Source organism: Betta splendens, chromosome 1 (genome assembly GCF_900634795.4).
Source record: "Betta splendens chromosome 1, fBetSpl5.4, whole genome shotgun sequence".
NCBI lineage: Eukaryota > Metazoa > Chordata > Actinopteri > Anabantiformes > Osphronemidae > Betta > Betta splendens.
The window spans coordinates 8,915,700-8,934,589 of record NC_040881.3 but is presented as its reverse complement, the minus strand read 5'-3'; the positions used below and the strand labels follow the sequence as shown (position 1 = coordinate 8,934,589).

General features: G+C 44.5%; 2 protein-coding genes across 5 annotated transcripts; one reads left to right on the top strand and one right to left on the bottom strand.

The window, feature by feature from the left end:
• Window positions 1-1,639: 1,639 nt before the first annotated feature.
• Window positions 1,640-5,705, bottom strand: LOC114843237 (uncharacterized). The gene is made up of 11 exons (XM_029129638.3): window positions 5,654-5,705; window positions 4,986-5,137; window positions 4,738-4,897; window positions 3,766-4,152; window positions 3,413-3,694; window positions 3,321-3,344; window positions 3,087-3,188; window positions 2,957-2,987; window positions 2,830-2,879; window positions 2,634-2,668; window positions 1,640-1,861 (listed from the first exon to the last, which is right to left on the bottom strand). Exons 1-11 carry the CDS (start codon window positions 5,703-5,705, stop codon window positions 1,769-1,771), a joined length of 1,368 nt encoding a protein of 455 aa, XP_028985471.1. The 3' UTR covers window positions 1,640-1,768.
• Window positions 5,269-16,760, top strand: rab11fip4b (RAB11 family interacting protein 4 (class II) b). Of its 4 annotated transcripts, none has more exons than XM_029149059.3 (14): window positions 5,273-6,207; window positions 7,268-7,303; window positions 7,997-8,096; window positions 8,333-8,436; window positions 8,544-8,684; window positions 8,941-9,022; window positions 9,573-9,710; window positions 9,895-10,053; window positions 11,275-11,355; window positions 11,761-11,904; window positions 12,392-15,058; window positions 15,499-15,910; window positions 16,145-16,257; window positions 16,350-16,760. In XM_029149059.3, exons 1-11 carry the CDS (start codon window positions 6,122-6,124, stop codon window positions 12,506-12,508), a joined length of 1,188 nt encoding a protein of 395 aa, XP_029004892.1. In that variant the 5' UTR covers window positions 5,273-6,121; the 3' UTR covers window positions 12,509-15,058; window positions 15,499-15,910; window positions 16,145-16,257; window positions 16,350-16,760. The 4 variants fall into 4 exon arrangements, with proteins under 4 accessions (XP_055367547.1, XP_029004892.1, XP_055367543.1 ...); XM_055511568.1 differs by having other exon boundaries at window positions 15,481-15,910; XM_029149069.3 differs by lacking the exon at window positions 11,275-11,355 and having other exon boundaries at window positions 5,280-6,207.
• Window positions 16,761-18,890: the final 2,130 nt, after the last annotated feature.

Here is an 18,890-nt window from a genome sequence, read left to right as displayed (position 1 = left end):
GCTTTTTGGAGGCTATTTACATGAGATTTGCATTATTCATGACGACCTCTGATTGGTAACAGGAACAAACGCTGGTTATTGCGGCGCTTGTTTTCAAACTCCCGGATCCGATTGTGCTGGACCTTCTGTGGACGTCTGGCTTTATGTTTCAGTGTGATCTCACCAAGGAACCAACTAAAGGAAACAAACTAAATCAGATCAAATACACAGAGCAGTTTGTCATCTAATCATACACAATGTAATGACACGAAAATTAAATCTCAACTTTAGGGCTGACTTCAATTAAAGGTGTAGTCGCTGCAATTGCCTCAGATTAAATTCAATTCCGAAGCCAAACTTGATGCCGGAACTTTTGGGCTCGACATGAAACGCGCGCACCTTTATCTGGAGTCCGCCTTCACGCCGCACACTTAGCAAATACGCCGGAGAAACAGCATGAGGTGGCATTAAAAGGGCAATTATGAGTTTCAAGATTGCGAATGTCATTTGATATCAACATGACTCATAATTTAGTGTGTCACATACGCACGCAGGCACACACACACACACACGCACACACACGCACGCACACACACGCACGCACACACACACACACACACACACACACACACACACACACACACACACACACACACACACACACACACACACACACACACACGCAGGGTGAGGCTGGATTGAGCCGTGGGTGCAAATTAAGGTGCCACTTAAGTTCATCAGCATAGAACCCTCATGGCTCACGGCCCTTATCATTATTCTGCCTCTTATTCAAACAGCGTTGCCTAATGCCGTCATCTGGATGTGAATATCTCCGGCGTTTCTGCGTGTGCTCGCGTGCGACGGCCGGAACGGTAATCCGTGACTCAGACTCCGATGTGCCAGACGAGCCAAACAGCGCTCCCTGAATGCATCCAGCCTCACATGTTTGCGTGCATTGATGCAAAAGGAGCTCCTGCGTGCTCGTCTGCCGCTGACGTAACGCTCCGAGCTGCTTCCTGTCTAAGTGCAGCGGCTTCTGTTCTCTGTCGAGCTATTATCACCTAATCACATCGCTGACAGCTCAGACTCAATGCTGCGTCATCGCACGGCTGTAACTGAGGTCAACTTGAAAAAACGACATGAAGTCAGTGACTTTCATGTCAGTGCATACATATAAATGGTGCCCTCTGCAGAATGAGAGCAGAACTACAGCAAAAAGCCCTTTAGTACTTTGTCCTGTACCTGTTATTACAGGATATCCTGACATGGACTCAGATAATACTACTTAGTTTTTGACAGAGCATTTTTCAGTTTGGAAACCAATATTAAATCTCACTTTTAATATTCTACATATAAATATCCAGTATAAATAACAATTATGATCACATTATCACATTATTTACAAAATGAATATGATGATTTCTTTTATATAGTTACAGATTTTGATCTGACTCCTGTTTGGCCCAAGAATATTCTTATGTCTTAATTCACAAGCACGTCCCCACATCCGAAGATAAAACTAACATTAACAGTTCATCTAACATATACCATTAAGCAAACATCATCCTTGTGGCATCCTCCTGCGCTGCATGAAACAGGAACTTCAGAAATAGCTCTTCCTGTCGTGTGACTCTCACAGATCCCACAGTGATAAACTAGGTTAATGTATAAACACACACACACACACACACACACACACACACACACACACACACACACACACACACACACACACACACACACACACACACACACACACACACGTGTGCTCCCACAGAAACAAACACCTCTAACGCGGATGAAGTGGAGCTGTGAAGGTGGTGAGGGGGTTCCACAGTGGGGGTGTGGTGGGGGTGGTCTCAGTGCCCCCACCGACCCATTCCTGCATAATAACAAACACAAGTACATGCGTTTAACATTACACATTAGGCGTGAGAGGATTAATGTAAATGAGATGTGTGTGTATTTTGCATACGGTCACTGCCAAAAATAAAGGCAAACACACTGCATGACCTGCATCGTCCTCACATCCTCCCAGCGTGTTTCTTCTGAGTGTGTGACCTTTATTATTGTTTCCACAGTTTCAAGCACCGCTGATGTGAATGTAAAATATTTAAATATTTAGACTTTTATTTTACCTAACTTGAACTTTCAGAAACATTGAGACTGACTTTTTAGAGGCGACTTTCTGTCTTGTTTAACAGAACAACCTTGAATGTGAAATAAAGACACACTGCACTGAAAAGCCTTATGACAGCTGCTTAGTGTGGCGTGGATGGATCAGCGGCGGCGCACGGGGAGGAGGAGTCTGCAGAGACTCCCTTCATCGAGCTCGGTAATGACAGTGATTACGACTAATGAGAACGGAGTCCAAACCCTGCACAACAGCACTAATGAGAAACATGTGTGGGTTTGACTTGACAGTGTGTGTGGGATGCGTTGGAGTGGGCTCAGGGGTGTTTGGGTGCAGGCCTGACTGTTTACAGAGAGGAGACCTTGGGAAGTTTACACTTGCTCCTTATAGTTAGGAAACATAGAAATACCAGAAATACCAGAAACAAGCAGCAATGTGCACTTCAGAAAAAAACCTAATTAAGCTTCATGTGGTCCAGTCATAAATGAAGTCGCACCGTGTGGATCAGGTTCACATTTACCTGGGATGAAAAGCTTGAACGCCTCAGTGTGAGTTCTGCAAAAAGAAAAAAAAACGAGGACAAAGCCTGTTAATTTCTATTCATTTACTTGAAGTCGTCACGCAGCGTTTGGCAGAACTGAGAGAATCCGCTGGAAGAATTAGGAGGAAACTGCAAATCCACAAGAGGATGCGTGTTTTTGCAGAGAAGCACCCACCGACGACGTGATCCCTCGCGTGGACCTGAGACCAGAACTGAGCTTCCTGCCTGAAACAGCGGCACAAAGCATCAGTGAAGCGGCGCGTCACTCAGTAAATACACTAAATGCATTGGGATTAAAATACCTTTTCTTCTTTTTCTCAGCTGCTGCTTTTACTTTGGAGGAGAGGGGACGGAGAGGCAAACGGGGGGTTCAGTTCCACAGAGGAAGACGTGTGTGATTGTGACAGTGGCTGCGTAAAAGCCGTGAAATACCTTGTGTGCGCGCTATCACGACCGCCAGCGCCACGGAGCACAGGAACAGCACCGCCGCAGAGAAGGAGCCCAGAACCAGAGGCAGGTCCACCGCGGGCTCAGCTGAAGGAACAGATGGTGAAGTACTGCAACCAAAGCCTTCCTCAAACAGCTGGGATGTCATTCATAGGAAGTCTAAGCCAAATATCAGGCCTGAACGTCTTCCTGCTCAGAATTAAGTTATAATAAACCCACCTGGTGTTGGAGTAGGGGATATTTCTGAAAAATAAAGGAAGAGGTGAGTCTGGAGCTAAGAGCCTGCAGCGATCGCATGTGTGAACAGGTACCTTTGGTTAAAACCAGGGGCGCGCTGCGCTCAGAGTGGCTCCAGTAGCTTCCCAGCTGGACGCTGTACTGGCACTGGTACCGGGCCGCGGTCGCGTTCTGCACCGGCACCGGGAACCGGGCCCGGTGCTCGGTCGCTGAGGCGCGTCGGGTGTCGACAGGAAGCTCGCCGTCCGCCGCGTACACGGAGAAGACGGCGCCGGGGTAGGAAGGAGAGCCCGTGCACAGCAGCCGCCACACATCTGTCTGCAGCTGCAGCTCCAAGGTGGGGGCGGGCGGCGCGTCTGGAGGGAGACGAGGACGCAGCTCACACCACCTGACTTGACGCCAAACGCGCAGCGCGGCGGGTCCTCACCTGAGACGGTGACTCGGACCGTGTTGCTGACGCTTGAGTTGACCGCTCCCCGGTCCTTGCTGATCTGGTACATGCAGCTGTACGCGCCCTGCTCTCCCGCCGTCACCGGCCCCACGGCGAACACCCCCGGCCGGGCCTCGGCGCCGGCGGCCCGGCTCGCCTGGGGCCGGAGCGCGACGGCCGGCGCCCCCGCCCGCTCCGGGGTCCTCAGCAGCAGGAAGGTGGGCGGGTCGCCTTCGGGCCCGGGCCGAGACCCGGACTGGCCTCCGAGGGCGGGGACGGAGCAGCTGAAGGACAGCACGGCCCCGCGGCTGACGGCGCCCGAGGGCGGCTCCACGGACAGGAGCGGGGGAGGGAGGGCCGGCGTGGGGGGAGGCGGGGCCACATCTGGATGAGCGGAGCAGAAAAGGGGGGAGACGATCACCTGTGAAAATGATCAAAACCCGCCCCTGCAACCGTCCCTGTGTGTGTGTGTGTGTGTGTGTGTGTGTGTGTGTGTGTGTGTGTGTGTGTGTGTGTGTGTGTGTGTGTGTGTGTGTGTGTGTGTGTGAGTGAGTGTGTGTGAGTGAGTGTGTGTGTGTGTGTGTGTGTGTGTGTGTGTGTGTGTGTGTGTGTGTGTGTGTGTGAGTGAGTGTGTGTGAGTGAGTGTGTGTGTGTGTGTGTGTGTGCGTGTCTGTGTGGTTTCCAGCCGAAACGCAGGATGTAACTAACGCTACACGCCCAGAGAGCACGGGACAATGAGACCACAGACTGCACCTGCATGCAGCAGGAGCGGATGGGAGTGTTTATTGTTAGACCACACGATGCCGCATCGAGCCTTTGTTCTTTTATGAATCAACGGTTCAGTTACAGGCTGGGTCACAGCCGCTTTCAGCATTTCTTTGTAGGCCAATATTAGTTTCTTAAATTCTCTTTTCTGCTGTACTATATATAGAGAATTCCATCTTTTTTTTTACAATGAAACACACAAACCTCGCTGCTCCAGCTTCAAATAGGGGCTGAAGGCACTGAAACAGCCCCGCTTGGTTTTGTACAGACAGCAGAAGAGTCGATCCGAGCCAGAATCCCCCTCGTTCACACTGACGTTGAAGTGGACCTCTGACGCGTCGGACGGCAGCTCCCGAGAGTCCACCTCAGCGACGACAAACACAAACGGGATGCGTGAAATCACGGGCGCCGGCTGCGATTCGCTCGCGGACGCGCGTTCTCCGGATCGTTACCTTCTCTCTGTATTCGTACAAGGCGAACTCCCGCCCCCGACGGCCCCCCGCCGTGCGGCAGACCAGGCTCACGGAGGCGCCGGACCTCCGGCCCACGTGCAGCGTGGGTTCAGGTAGAGTTGTACAAGGCCTGGCAGTAGAGAGACATAGTCCTGTGGAGAGAGAGAGAGAGCGAGAGAGAGAGAGAGAGGGAGAGAGAGAGAGAGTCTGTTTACATCGTAAGATGTTATTATACTTGCATTGCATTCTGGGTAGCTTACCCCCCGCACTACACAGTAACAGTAAAGTAAGTAAAGAGCTGCTGATAACTTCATCTTCTGTACTGACGACCTATTTACAAATTAATGTCTTATTGTCTGAGTAAGTATTGAGTAGGTATTTTGTAGAAGTAGTAGGTCAAAGTAATTATTATTTTTCTTGTTGAATTATATTTTTATCACCGGCCAAGTAGCAGATTATGCAGACTATGAATGGGATTAGGAATCAATGTCTGTTTAATAGTTTGTAGGCCCCTGCTGCTTCCAAAGGTTATGTCTTGATGAAGGAACATTCAGAACACTGAGCAGATTCTTTAGCTTCATCTCTTTTAAATAATGTGGATTTAAGTCTCCACATTGCCTGCTCCAGAATCATTACCTGCCTTGTACAGTATTATCCTGCAACCTGACTTGTGAAGTGTAACTTGGGAGTTCGCGCCCTTAAGGCCACATTAATATTCATCTAAGGCCTGTGTTTAATGGGATTAAGTCTCTGGGCTGATAGACTGGCAGCGCAGCTCCATTCCTCTTCCACGCATACCAAGCAGACAAAACTCTTCAGATGGAGTTGGCATAGAAATTTAAATTCAAAAGCGGGGCCAGATTTACATAAAGACAACTCAGCATGGGAAAAATGTTTAAATCGCTGCAGCTGGTTTAGGTTCCCATCAGTAATCTTCACAACGTGCTCCTCAAACCAAAAAGACCCTCCCATTCAACGGGTCTAAAGAAATTCTAATGGCCAAACAGTAGTTATTGAGTAAAAAGTTGGGGCTTTTGCATAAAAATACTTTTTATTGTTGATAAAGTGTGTATGTGTGTGCTTACAGTGCCACCCAGACTCCTCGTAAGGCGCGTCAGCATTACCCCGGTGAACTGATGGACGTCTACTGCTCACAATGCAGCAAAAAGGTCAACCAGCTGAATGACCTGGAGGCTCGCCTTAAAAACCTAAAGGCCAACAGGTACTGTGGCTGCTGCGTGATCACCTGCCCTCTGACTTTTAACTTCATTGTGATGTGATTAAGAAGTAATTTGGGCGCTGACTGTCTTAAGGTATTAAGAATTACTGTGTGTGATGCATGAACAAACACAGCCCACACTATGCACATGCACCACACACACAGCAGCGCTAATTGATTGTTACAGGCTGTTACTCTTTTGCTTACCTCAACCAGCCTGATAGAGAGACTATTATTGGTAACATAATCTGTACAGCCCAGACTGTACAGGCTCCCTGCAAACCAGCGTGCAAATACAAATCAGTCATTTGAGAATCCGAACTTTTGTAGAGTAATGTTTTACTCCAGTGAGAGCGCTGGAGTGGCACATTTATACCTCCCTGTGCTGACTCAGGATATCTTCCTGAAGAGAATGGGTCAATAAGCCAAAGCACCTCCCCTAATTAGACCTATGCTTTGTCCTTATAAATAAATAAGTAGACATCAGAAAATCGGAGGATGCAAAATGCAGCAGAAGCAAGACTTGTGAATGTGGGTGAGATGTAAATAAAATTATATTGTTTATAATGTGGCGAGTAAATTAAAGGAAGTAGATACAGGATATATTTTGACAAAAACAATGAAGGAACTGGTTTTAGCAAACATAAATACAGTATTACAACAAAAATGTATATATTTAAATTAGTCATCGTAGCTCTCAGTCTCTTGGCATATGCATTAAATGCATTATATGCATTTACACAGTAGAGTTAGTAGGGTTATTCAACACTGTCCTTGTCTAGATGTACAGTGTGTGCTCACTTGTGTTAACCCAGTGTGTAACTTGGCACAGACAGACACATCATGCAGAGAGTGTCTTTGGGCTTTTGTCCCCTGAGGCAGTTGCTGATCGGACAGAAACCGCTGCTCACCGAACCAGAAGTGAAATTGTATCGTCATTGACGTGTCCTTCAGTGTTTCTTTCACATATCTGTCACACTGAGCAGTCAAAGTGTGTGTGACTCTAAACACAGACATGTGACGTAATAAATGTTATTTGTTTTTCTTTTTTTACACTTTATAGCCCCAACAGGAAAATCTCCAGCACTGCTTTTGGAAGGTAGGCCACTGTGTGTTTGTGTGTGCTGCACATGTTTGCTGTATTTATTGACTTCATACATACACACTCAACAGTGTTATTGCTGTCTTATCAGTCAGCTCCCTGAACATTGTGCTCTGACAGCTAGTTAATCACTAACCAGTTATGGAGAGAAAGTGCAGGAAGTCTAGAAGCAATTAATCTTATCTGTAAGTGTTTGAAGTGAAAGAGTTTTTTTTGTACAGTGTTTCACTGTTCAGCCCGTTGTGATGCAGTGTTTGGTATCTGGGCCTTTGTCCTGTTTCCATCCACTGCAGTTAAATTATAGTGACGGAGAGAAAATGGCCTGCCAGACGTGACCTATGTACTGTATTCACCATTAGGCTTGATTATCTCTGTTGCCTCCACTGTCTTCTCTTTCTTTTACTCTTTCTGTTCAGTTTATTTCTCTTTAATGACATTTATCACCTCTCCGCTCTAGATGTCTAGTCTCAGTAATGCAGCGGAATCCCCCTTTACTCAGATTCCCCCGTCTGTGAATGTGGAGACTGTGTTTTCAAGCAGCTTCTAATCGTGGTTCTGCCCATATGGTCCTGTATCGACTGCATCCATTTGCAGTGGTATCATTTCAGCCCAGAGCGAGCCGGTCATCGCCTGGTTCTATTCTCGGCCAGTTTTTTTCTCTTAGGTTTGTGGCGCTTTGTGTTCACACAGGCAGCTGCTCCACAACAGCAACCTAAGCAGCAGCAATGGGAGCACAGAGGATCTTTTCAGGGACAGCATCGACTCCTGTGATATCGACATCAATGAGAAGGTATGGCTCTCTAGGTATTAGCTTTTTAAAGACTAAGCAGATGCTCCTTAAGTAGCAATAATGGGTCTTGCTAATTCTGTGTGAATGAAAAACTAATGAAAAACTAATGAAAAGCCATGAAAATGTCATAAACCTCTTCTTTAGCGTTTTCTGTAGGCTTATTGGGATGGTAAATGTCAGTACAATAAACATGTACATAAAAATGAAGCATTTCACAAGATGTTTGCTTTTGCCAGGTGGGTTCTCTGGAGAAGAAGGTGGCAGAACTGGAGAATGAAATCCTAATGAATGGTGAGGTCAAGTCCAGGTTGAAGCAGGAGAACACGCAACTGGTACACAGGTACAGTCCAAAATATTCATATGAGCATAAATTAACACAGACGTAATGTGTAGCTCGGTGATGTCACTGTGCTGAATGCATGTTTGGTTACGTGTCCAACGTCTCAGGGTTCATGAGCTGGAGGAGCAGCTGAAAGACCAGGAGACACGAGCAGAGCAAAATGCGCAGGAGGGGCTGAGACGGCACCGAGAGGCCTACAGCAAGATGGAGAGAGACAAGAACACGCAGATAGAACTGCTGACTAATCGGTGAGAAGCCCCTACACGACATATGCTGCATTTGTCTTCAGATGCTTGATGCTAATAAAAGATTTCTATATCAAGTTGCATTTATATTTCATGAATATAGACACTGATGCACCTGCTTGTTAAGCCAAAATGCAGGGTGTATAATTAAATGCTTAGAGATTCCTCCTGATGAACAGCTGCAGCATAAACTAAGTGCAAGACATGCATTCTAGAACTATGTAAAAGTCCACTCACACACAAGGCTTTGTGTTTTTAGAGTCAAACAGCTGGAGGATGAGAACGGCGAGATGTCCATGAACATGTGCCGACTCAGGTCCCAAACAGAAAAACTGGATGAGGCAAGTTCCTTCCTTTTCTTTGTCTGTTTGCTTATGTTTATGTAACATATCCAGCTGAGCTTCTTATTAAGAGCACTTCTCCAGTTCAGCCCACTGTTTCCAGTGCAATGCAGTGCCAGGCTGTTTTCCATGTCCACACCACATACTGTACTGTACAAAGTCGGTCCACTGTGTTGAAAATGTCAGTTTCCTTTTATTTTAACATTTAATATGCCATGTACATGCACACACACAAAGGTGATGAGGAAATGTAAATGTTATTTCCTGTATGACTCTCGATCCACATTTCTATATTTATAAGGTATGCAAATATAATCTGTGAATGTAAATGATGCCAAAACAGACAATTCTCAGATCTGCATGTAGTTTCAAACTATAACAAAACAAGGACCAAATATTTGGCAGAAGGTGGATAATGTGATACTCTCAATGTTTGCAAGTAGAATTTTACGCTTCTATGTGTTCACATTTCAAATGGTTCAGTGGTGAAAATGGATTCTGTGAGTGAGTGTATACAAACTGTAAAACTGTGTTCAAATGGCATCCGCAGGAGAAGCAAAGGATGACGGACAAGTTGGAAGACACCAGCCTGCGCCTGAAAGATGAGATGGACCTCTACAGGAAAATGATGGACAAACTGAAACAGAACCGACAGCAGTTTCAGAAAGAGAAGGAAGCCATGCAAGAGGTGGGAGGATTATTGACCATGCATTAGACGTACTTACATGAAGTGGATTGCCCCCCCCCCCTCCCTCTTTCTCTCTCTCGCTCTCTCTCTCTCTCTCTCTCTCTGGTCATGTCAGCACTAACACCTGCAAAACACTGCATCAGTATTATACAACACTGATTATGTGTCAACCTGTCATCTCCAGCTCATTGAGGACCTGCGTCGAGAGCTGGAGCATTTACAGCTGTACAAGCTGGAGGCAGAGAAGCCGACGCGAGGCCGCAGCTCCTCCTCAAGCCTTTCAGATTTTAACAGCCGGACCAGAGAAGTGGAGCTGGAGCACGAAGTCAAACGTCTCAAGCAGGTATTGATGACAGGCTCCCTTTACATGAGAGATGTATACACATTAAGCGTAATAATCATAAAACACTTTTATATAGATTTATAGAATGTCAGTCTATAAAGAAAGTGCCAATTATACAGTTTCTCTAATATTCATTGACTAGTCTTTATTCAGGTGGTTCATAAAGACATAAACTAGTATCACTGTTGTGTCATTGTAGGTATTATGGTATTGTAGTATAATACCTATGAATGGTGGTGTGTGTGTGTGTGTGTGTGTGTGTGTGTGTGTGTGTGTGTGTGTGTGTGTGTGTGTGTGTGTGTGTGTGTGTGTGTGTGTGTGTGTGTGTTTTCAAATGAACTCATCATGGTTCATCATAGACTCAAACCTGTTATGTGTTTCTTACTTTTCTACTTTGTTTGTTATTTTATACCAGTTCTGATTCTGAAAATACCTGCACAGTGATTCAGATGATACAAACAATTTGTGTGTGTTGAAAATATGATGCATTATATGTGGGGATAAGAGCCAGTCACAGTGGTTTTTATATGGTTCGTATATGGTTCCTTTTGAAGCTACACACCAGCTACATCACAGTTTTACAGTAAGGACAGTACATTCATAGGGTCTTTTTGTGTGTTTTAATATTCAGGCTGTGGTAAAGACTTAAATGCCGTGTTTATATAGGTTTGCAGCATGTTCATTCAAATTAAAAAATACAACAAAATAGAATTTGATAAGATGTGTAAATGCTAATTCTCTCTTGATGACATGTGGCATTCCCCAAGCCAGAAGCCAATACACTATAAAATGCATTTAGAAATAACAACAGCCTTGAGGTAACCTTATTGTATGTAAAGCCAGACAGGATTGCTGATTCTTACAGCGTGTTGCACCCTGTCAGAGTTGATAAGTTTTATCCCCAGCAGATCCGGCATTCTTGTCACACCGTGTGCAGGCAAGCCAATGGGAGAAAGATAATAATTGTTTAGTACCAGCGTCAATCTATAGATATCTCATTTCAGACTTGGACCTTTGTAGCTGGGCAGGTCATGTAGTTCTATGGTTGACAGACTCTGGTTAAGGGACACTGCCCTGTATCATCCACACAGAGAACACTCTCATCATCTTCTGCTTGCCTGTGCACCTTTTGTAAATGTGTGTGTGTGTGTGTGTGTGTGTGTGTGTGTGTGTGTGTGTGTGTGTGTGTGTGTGTGTGTGTGTGTGTGTGTGTGTGTCCAGCAATTTGTGTCCCAGGACTTTCTTCCCCCTGAATTCCAGCACCTGGTGTTGTCTGGGGCTCGGCTCTGTCCTGGTCTGATGGTAAAATTGCTTCTGTGAATTCTGACCTCCCGATTAACCACTAATCGCAATGGGTGAATTTGCCCAGGCTGACTTTCGAGTCATTGCTGCAGTTCCCTAACTAATAGTGAAGGATAGAACGAGGGAGAATCAAACTGACCTCATGTCAGCACTCAAAGGCAACTTAATCAAGGAGCTTTCATAACACACCAGACAAAGCAGGGGAGCCGTTTGTTCTGTAACCCATAACCCATGTCACCTTCTGCAGGCGTTGCCAGCATAGATGTACGCTGCTGCGTGTGCTTGGTTGAGTGAGGCTTGAGTAGTGGTCATTGTTCCGGCGTTGCCGTCGCCGCCCGGTGTGTGCATTTCACACGGTCCGTTCATTCTCTGTCCTCTACCTTCTATTCTCATTCTGTATTTTAGGAGAACCAGAAGCTGAAAGAGCAGAACGATGACCTGAACGGTCAGATCCTCAGCCTCAGCCTCTATGAAGCCAAGAACCTGTTTGCCACACAGACCAAGGCGCAATCGCTGGCTGCTGAAATAGAGAACGCCTCCAGAGACCAGGTGAGTGGAGAGGTTGTACAGTCTGTAAGTTATAACTGTAACATATGTATGTTACATATGCAACAGTGAGTAAATACTAATAAACATGTCCAGTGTCTTTCATTCCAGTTTACATGTTCCGTAGTTGGATCGTAACAGTATTTCTAGGACATATGCATGCAAGTGTTCCAGATATTACACAGTGGTACTGAATTTGAATCTAATTTGCATAATATGAAGGTCATCACTGAGACTATTACTCATGCATTTCTGCTAACTGCTACCACAGAAAGAACTGCTGAAGATTTAAACTAATAGTTTAGCAATGGAAGAGCCGTCCATTTACAGTAGCAATATTTATAGATAGTTATGTAGCTACAAATTAACATAGTCTTATTCTGATTGCAATAACTGCATTGGCACAATAAACATATGTAACAATGCTCTAACGCTGATCAAGTGTGCAAAGGAGAAATGAAACTGTATTTTTATACTTCTTTCTTCCCAGTTAATGGAAGCCCTGAAGGAGCAGGAGGAGATTAACATACGTCTGCGGCAGTACATGGACAAAATAATCCTGTCCATCCTGGACCATAACCCGTCCATCCTGGAGATCAAAAACTAGCAGCGACTCTCCTGGAGTGAGAATTGTTCTGGAACAAGGATCATTCCAGCTGTTCAGAACCTGCAACTCAGGGGAGGCAAACAGAGCCAGTTTTGGAAACTGGGACTTATAAATGAACTTGCATCGCCCCCTGCTGTTTCTTTGCAGGACAGGATATTCTCTTGCAGTGAAGAAAGTCAAAGATGTTTTGACTGCCAGTAATTCGCTCTCTGACTTTACATTACACTCGTGTGACTCTACAGTCTGATCCAGTTTTATTTTATTCTCTGCCTGTAATGTGAACTGTACCCACTAGCGATTTTGATCTCATTGGACAAAAGTGTTGACTTATAGAGATACCCTGCACTTGGACAAAGTCATTTGGTGTGCTACACTGGATGTATAGTACATAAAAACTGGAACAAAATAACAAAAATAACGTGGTTTCTACTGGATGCTGATGTAGTAGTAGCTGTATTATCTTTAGACAGACAGTTGGGTAAATTGTAGCGAGGTATATTAGAAAATACAGAGTTTATACTAGTTTGCCAGCAGACAGTGAAGCTTTGTGAGACAGGCCTGAAGGCGGATCAGCTGTAAACTCCACCATCACGTTTGTAGTCCCTACATGCGTGTGATGATGCGATTTGTTACAAGCACGTGCTTAAAGATGACTGGAGATGAGGCACGAGTGGTTAGAGAAGGCGGAAGGATTAAACAGGCTGAAAACAATGAATCCCAGTACGTGTCTAACGACGGACCAGTGTGTGCTTTGAGAGGAGGCGTGTCGTGACGTTGTTGTGGGTCAAATGAAGGTAATTGTGCGTTACATTGAGAACATGTCTTCCAGGAACCTTGCAAATGCACTCGCAGTCTCAATCAGTCCACTAGTGAAGACGCCTTCACTGAGAAGTGGCCCTTAATTGGCTCAGATGAGAAGCAGACACATGCTGCGACCAAGGAGTGTCTTTCAACTGTACCTTCCGCTGCTGCTGAACGCAAACAGAGGAGGAGAGCGAGGAGCCTTTGCTGCTTGCAGTAAAGCCAATAGTGTTGCACAGAACTATATTGACATGAATGTACAGGGTGGATTTACACGGAGCGACTGGTGGCTCTGATTGGATGTGAGCGTGCACAGAAGTCTCACTTTCTGATACAAAAGCCAGGATCAGCTGAACCACACAGGTCAGTTTAGACCCGACTCTCAGTTTTCTAATGGAACACTGTAAATAACATGAATGTGCAACTCGTTTCACTTCGTTTGGCCAAAACGGCGTCTTCAGTTTAAGTCTCTGCAACCGATTCAGACATGTTGCAACACATGTTCTGTACAATGTCCTGTACTGTATCGAGGGGATGGTCGCTTTGACGGAGGCAAAGATTCAGATCTGATGTATTATGTAAACTTGAGTTTTGCTTCCTTGCACAAAAAGGACTTGTTCTGCATGGTTCTCATCTACAGCCCTTCTGTATGTGCCTTTTGAAGACGTTCTTCAAGATGATGCTATAGATTCACAGTTTCTGAAGGTACCTTCTACGTGTAAATGTCCGCGTCTGACATTTTCTTGACTTGTATTTAGTGCTAATTTGTATTAATGTGCCATTCACCACTCTTTTTCAGATTAATACTGAGAACTATTTTATACAGTTTTATCAAGGAACTACTGCTGATTACTAAGTTGTCCTATTAGAAAAAAATTATATAGCACAAACCTTTGTATGGTACTCAAGCCAGATTAGCATTTTGAGAATATTTTGTCAAGATAATTTTTTTTTTAATTTGCACTTCTAATTATTTTCTTTGTCAAACTAAGTCCGTTGCTTTTCAGTTTGCTTCAAACTGGCGTTTCCTATGGTTGTGAACTGTCTTCCTGACTTAATGTAAAGTTGAGCATTATAAGCAATATTAACTTATTTACCTGCTGATTTGTGTCCCGTTTCGCTTCACAAATCTAGTTGCGAATATAGCAACGTGTGCCATTTTAGGTAAAAGAAATAAACTACATTGAGCTGTCAAACTTGTCAAAACTCGTTTCTTATAGTTTAACTTTCTCTCACTGTAAAGGGCAATGAATGGCTTTGGCAGTGCTCCTTTCCTTCAGTTTTATCTACAATGTGTGCATTCTATCAGATACATTTTTAACACACTAATTTAATTTAATAATTAAATAGTTTAAATATTACTGGCTCCATTTTTTAGTGCCTTACTGTGAACTACATACGGTGTTGTAAATAAATATAAATAAATAATCAAACATCTGACCACAATAACCACTTAAAATAACAACGCTCATCTGAATTCTCAATCACGTGTCTCTTTGTTTCCGCCTTTCCCAAACTCGGCCTAAATGGTTAAGGCGGCATTTTTGACCAGAACCTATTAATTAAAGATTGAGATTCGGTGTCTGTTGTTTGGACGACGTCTTGCTACGGCACAAAACCTAAGACATTAAAGTGACCAAAACGTTCGTAGTACACGGACTAAATCGCGCGTTTTGCAAAACCGGATGTCAAACCCTAAACACACCTGAGCGTCGTCCTCGCGCCGCCGGACGGAGAGTCGCGCGACAGGTGAGCGGTGGTTGAGTTAAAACAGTGTGGATTTAGGCTGCTCTCAAACACCTGCGTGTGTTTTTTTAAATAACCTGTTGGTGTTTAATTCTCCATACTAAAAATAACTAGTAGTCGTGGTTAGTGTCTATCGTGGCTAATAAACGTTAACATTAGCCGGGTTAGCCGGCTAAAACGACCTTGTTGGGACGTAGTGCCGCACCGTTAGCTTCTTCTTTGATTTAATTTCGCTTTACGTCACAACATCGAGCAAAACAAGTAGGAAGCAGGTTTAATAGCCTGCTCCACGCAGAGCAATGAGGCGTCAAAGCTTCAACTAAAATAATTATCCAAACCCCCGAAAGGCCAGACTAAACTAAAGCTGTAAACCGTAACTTAGTTAAATGTAGCATTGATGAAATGAATTTACTTTTACAAAGCAGGTCGAATTGTTGCTACAGGTGAAACGATGCACCAGGATCAAGGGAACTACGGCAGGAGACGACGGACGCGTCGCCTCGGCTCTAAACCAGGCGGTCACGTGACCGGTGCAGGCTCGGTTAATGGTCCGGTTGCTCCCAACGGCTACACCAAAACCAGTGGGACGACCCCAGCTGCGGCACTGAACGGAACCAAAGTGCAGGTCATCGTAAATGGTTGCATTAAAGTTGGGTCCGAGGGCACGAGCGCTGAAACATCTAGGACTTTAGCAGCTGGGAGGGAGAATGATGGAGGAGGTCCGGTTCGAGGCTCAGTCCGCCGGGGTTCTGATCCAGCTGCCCGCGCTAGGGCCCGTAATTCTGAGCGAGTGACACCAGAGAAATCAGCAACGCAGAAGAAGAGAAAAAGAAAGAAAGTCCATCAGATCAAGAGGTGAGTTATTAATTTTGAAGCTGTTTTAAATAAATCAGTCAGTCTAAAATATACCTTAATTTATAATTGCACAAAACTTTGAGTCTAATATTTACTGACTGAAATTTGAGCTGATTTAGACTATTAAGATTAGTTTAACATGGAAATTTGTCTTTTATTATATTTGACTATGACTTTTGTAGTTTAAGCCCAGCTGCTGTTGTTCTTTGTGTTTAAATCTTTAAACCTTTCTAGAGACACAGAAGTTAACTGCCCGGATAAGCGTGAACTCCCGCTGTTGCCGCCACAAGAGGAGGAAAATTGGGAAAATGAGATCCAAGATGTGTCTTTCATGAATGAAACCTATGGTTAGGAAAAGGCATAATATCCATATATCAGCTGAAATGTGTATTTTGTGATAAGAAACCAAAGTTTTACAGACTATTTTCGTTTTCTCTAGGTCCAGAGGATGTGCTCCACTTTAAACTGCAGGATCTGACCCTCCAGCACCGGGTCACGTGTGACCTGCCAGCAGCCGCCCGTTACAGCCCGGCAGCGCACCACCCTCAGCCCGTGCGCTGGTCCCGCCACAGGACTCCCACCGAGCCCGACCAGTTTGCAGACGCAGAAGAGTAAGCAAACACGGGCTGGCGTTGGCCATAATGTGTCACCAGCTGCTTATTAGGCCCTTTTAATAGCTGGAGTTTTAGGTTGCAATTAGGTTATCTCAGCTGATTAATTCTTCATAGTCAGATTTTTATATTAAAATATTAATTGTTATTACTTTATTGCTCTTAAAAGTTATTTTAGTTACCTACCACACTTTGCTGTTTTGCCACTTTAGTGACAATAAAATCCCCTTTTCTTCTGACTTAGAGTGAATCAGTGAAAATTTTTCTTCACTAGTCCAAACAATTCGACAGTAACGTCTGGGACAGAACAAGTTTGTCCTGCCTCTGTTTTATTCTTTATCTTATTTAATTGCATTATTCAAATGATTTCCTTCAGCGCCTCAGAGGCTTTCTGAGTAATGACAGCGTTTGGCCACTAGATGGAGGAGCTGCTGTACAATCTGGCCGGGTGTGAGTTATTCCACGCACCTTGGGGAGTTCAGTGGGTTCATTCTCAAGGACTTGGGAGATGTGAGCACTAACTTGCATACTGCTCACACCCCATGTCTCCCTGGGATTTTATTCCGAATGCAACTAAAGATGGAGTTGCAGGCAACAGTTACAGAGCTGATTAATGCCACCTAATAATACTAAATCATTCATGTCCACAGACACCATTTCAATAATTGATTGGGGTCATAATCTCTATTGAAATCCACAGCAGCGTGCTCCAGTGGGATGTTGTAGCTGAATTCAAAGCAGGGCTCCTTTTTTTTTTTTTCCTGTCAAGCAAAAGTATGCAACATCTGAACTATAGCTGTCGAAGACGCAGCGTTGCTTTTGATGTTGCACATTGTTCGTGTTAGGGGAAATGTGACTGGAGGAGTAGTGGTGATGGGGAAAGATGGGGGCACATGTCTCTGATGTTTGCAGGCTTTGTGGATTTAGTACAGCAAACATGACATGAAGCTGTCTGAAACTCCATAGATGTGGTTCTGTGAGGATAAAACAGTATCTCAGTAGTTGGCTCATGCGTGTAATATCAGGAGGGCGGGGCTTCAGCGTCCTGACCCCCCCCCCCCCCCCCCCACACACACACACACACACACACACACAAAGACAGAGTCAGATGAATGTGGAGCTGAAGTGAAAACTGCATGTATGTGTTAATAATGTAAGTGTAAATGCTTTTGTCCACGCTATGATTGACTGCTGATGCTAAAGTTTTCATTTAAATCTATTTGCAGTAATCTGGATGCTGACGCATAACAAATGTTACAGTAAGATGATAATTTTGGGGAAACTTGGTTTATTCTAAAGTCAAGCAGATTTGACACATGTTATGCATTTGAGCAGAGACATTTAGTAAATATTTGTGAATATGAATAAGTCTCTCCCATGTGCTGAAACCAAAGACGCTGGTGTCGCATTTGTCCCATCACGTGAAATCATTTGAACTCTGTGTTACTGTTTTGGCGTCAATCTGACCTGTTCTGAACGTCTTTGTTTGCTGTGGAAATGTGCATGTTTTCTCATCTAAAGTCACCGTGAACATTATCAGTCTGCTCACAAAGTCCATCTGTTGTTCATTGTCACTGGAGCAGCTCAGATTCTGGTGCACTCTCACTTTTAGCTTTGTGTGAAGCTCCCAAATCCCGACTAAACCAGCTTTCAGAATCCTGAAAAAAAACGCCATATTTGCTTTAGCATCGAAGGGATTTCCCCCCTAATGCAACAGTAGCTGCAATAGTCTTGCATTACCAGCTTGTGTGGGTGATAGCAGAGTTGCATTGTTTGGAAATTGCCTGTCTGTGTGTTGTAATCCATGCGAATGATTAATGCTCCTAGATGTCTGCGTGGATCATCTCACCACATCCTGTGTTTGGCCAAATAGTCGGAGACGCCGGAGGCCTGCAGTGACCGACCCTGCTGCTACGTCCACGCACGCCGCACTCGTGCTGTGGATCAACCTTTTTGAGAAAAAAAAATCCTATCAGAAACCTATGAAGAGCGCATTGGTCAATCATCTGTCATCTCATCTGCTTTTTGAATCTGCATCCTTTAATCTTGTCTGCTTCAATCTGCCGTTTCAGGATTCACATAACCCTTCACTGCTCTGCATGTAGTAGTTGACCGAGAACAGAAAGTGGAAACCAATACCCATAAATTTGGCTTTTTAATTAGAATATTATTGGAATTGCAAGGCCAATTTAGTTGTTATTGCCAAATACTGAAATTGTTTGGATTTGAGATCATGAGAAGCTAGAAGAGCTGAAGGTTTGTGTCTTGTTGAATTTGCAGCACTACAGCTGTTAAAGGGTATCGAAAATAGGAACCTTTTTAATAAATCACACTAATTTGTAGTGAGCAAATTAATGAAATGAGAGGAT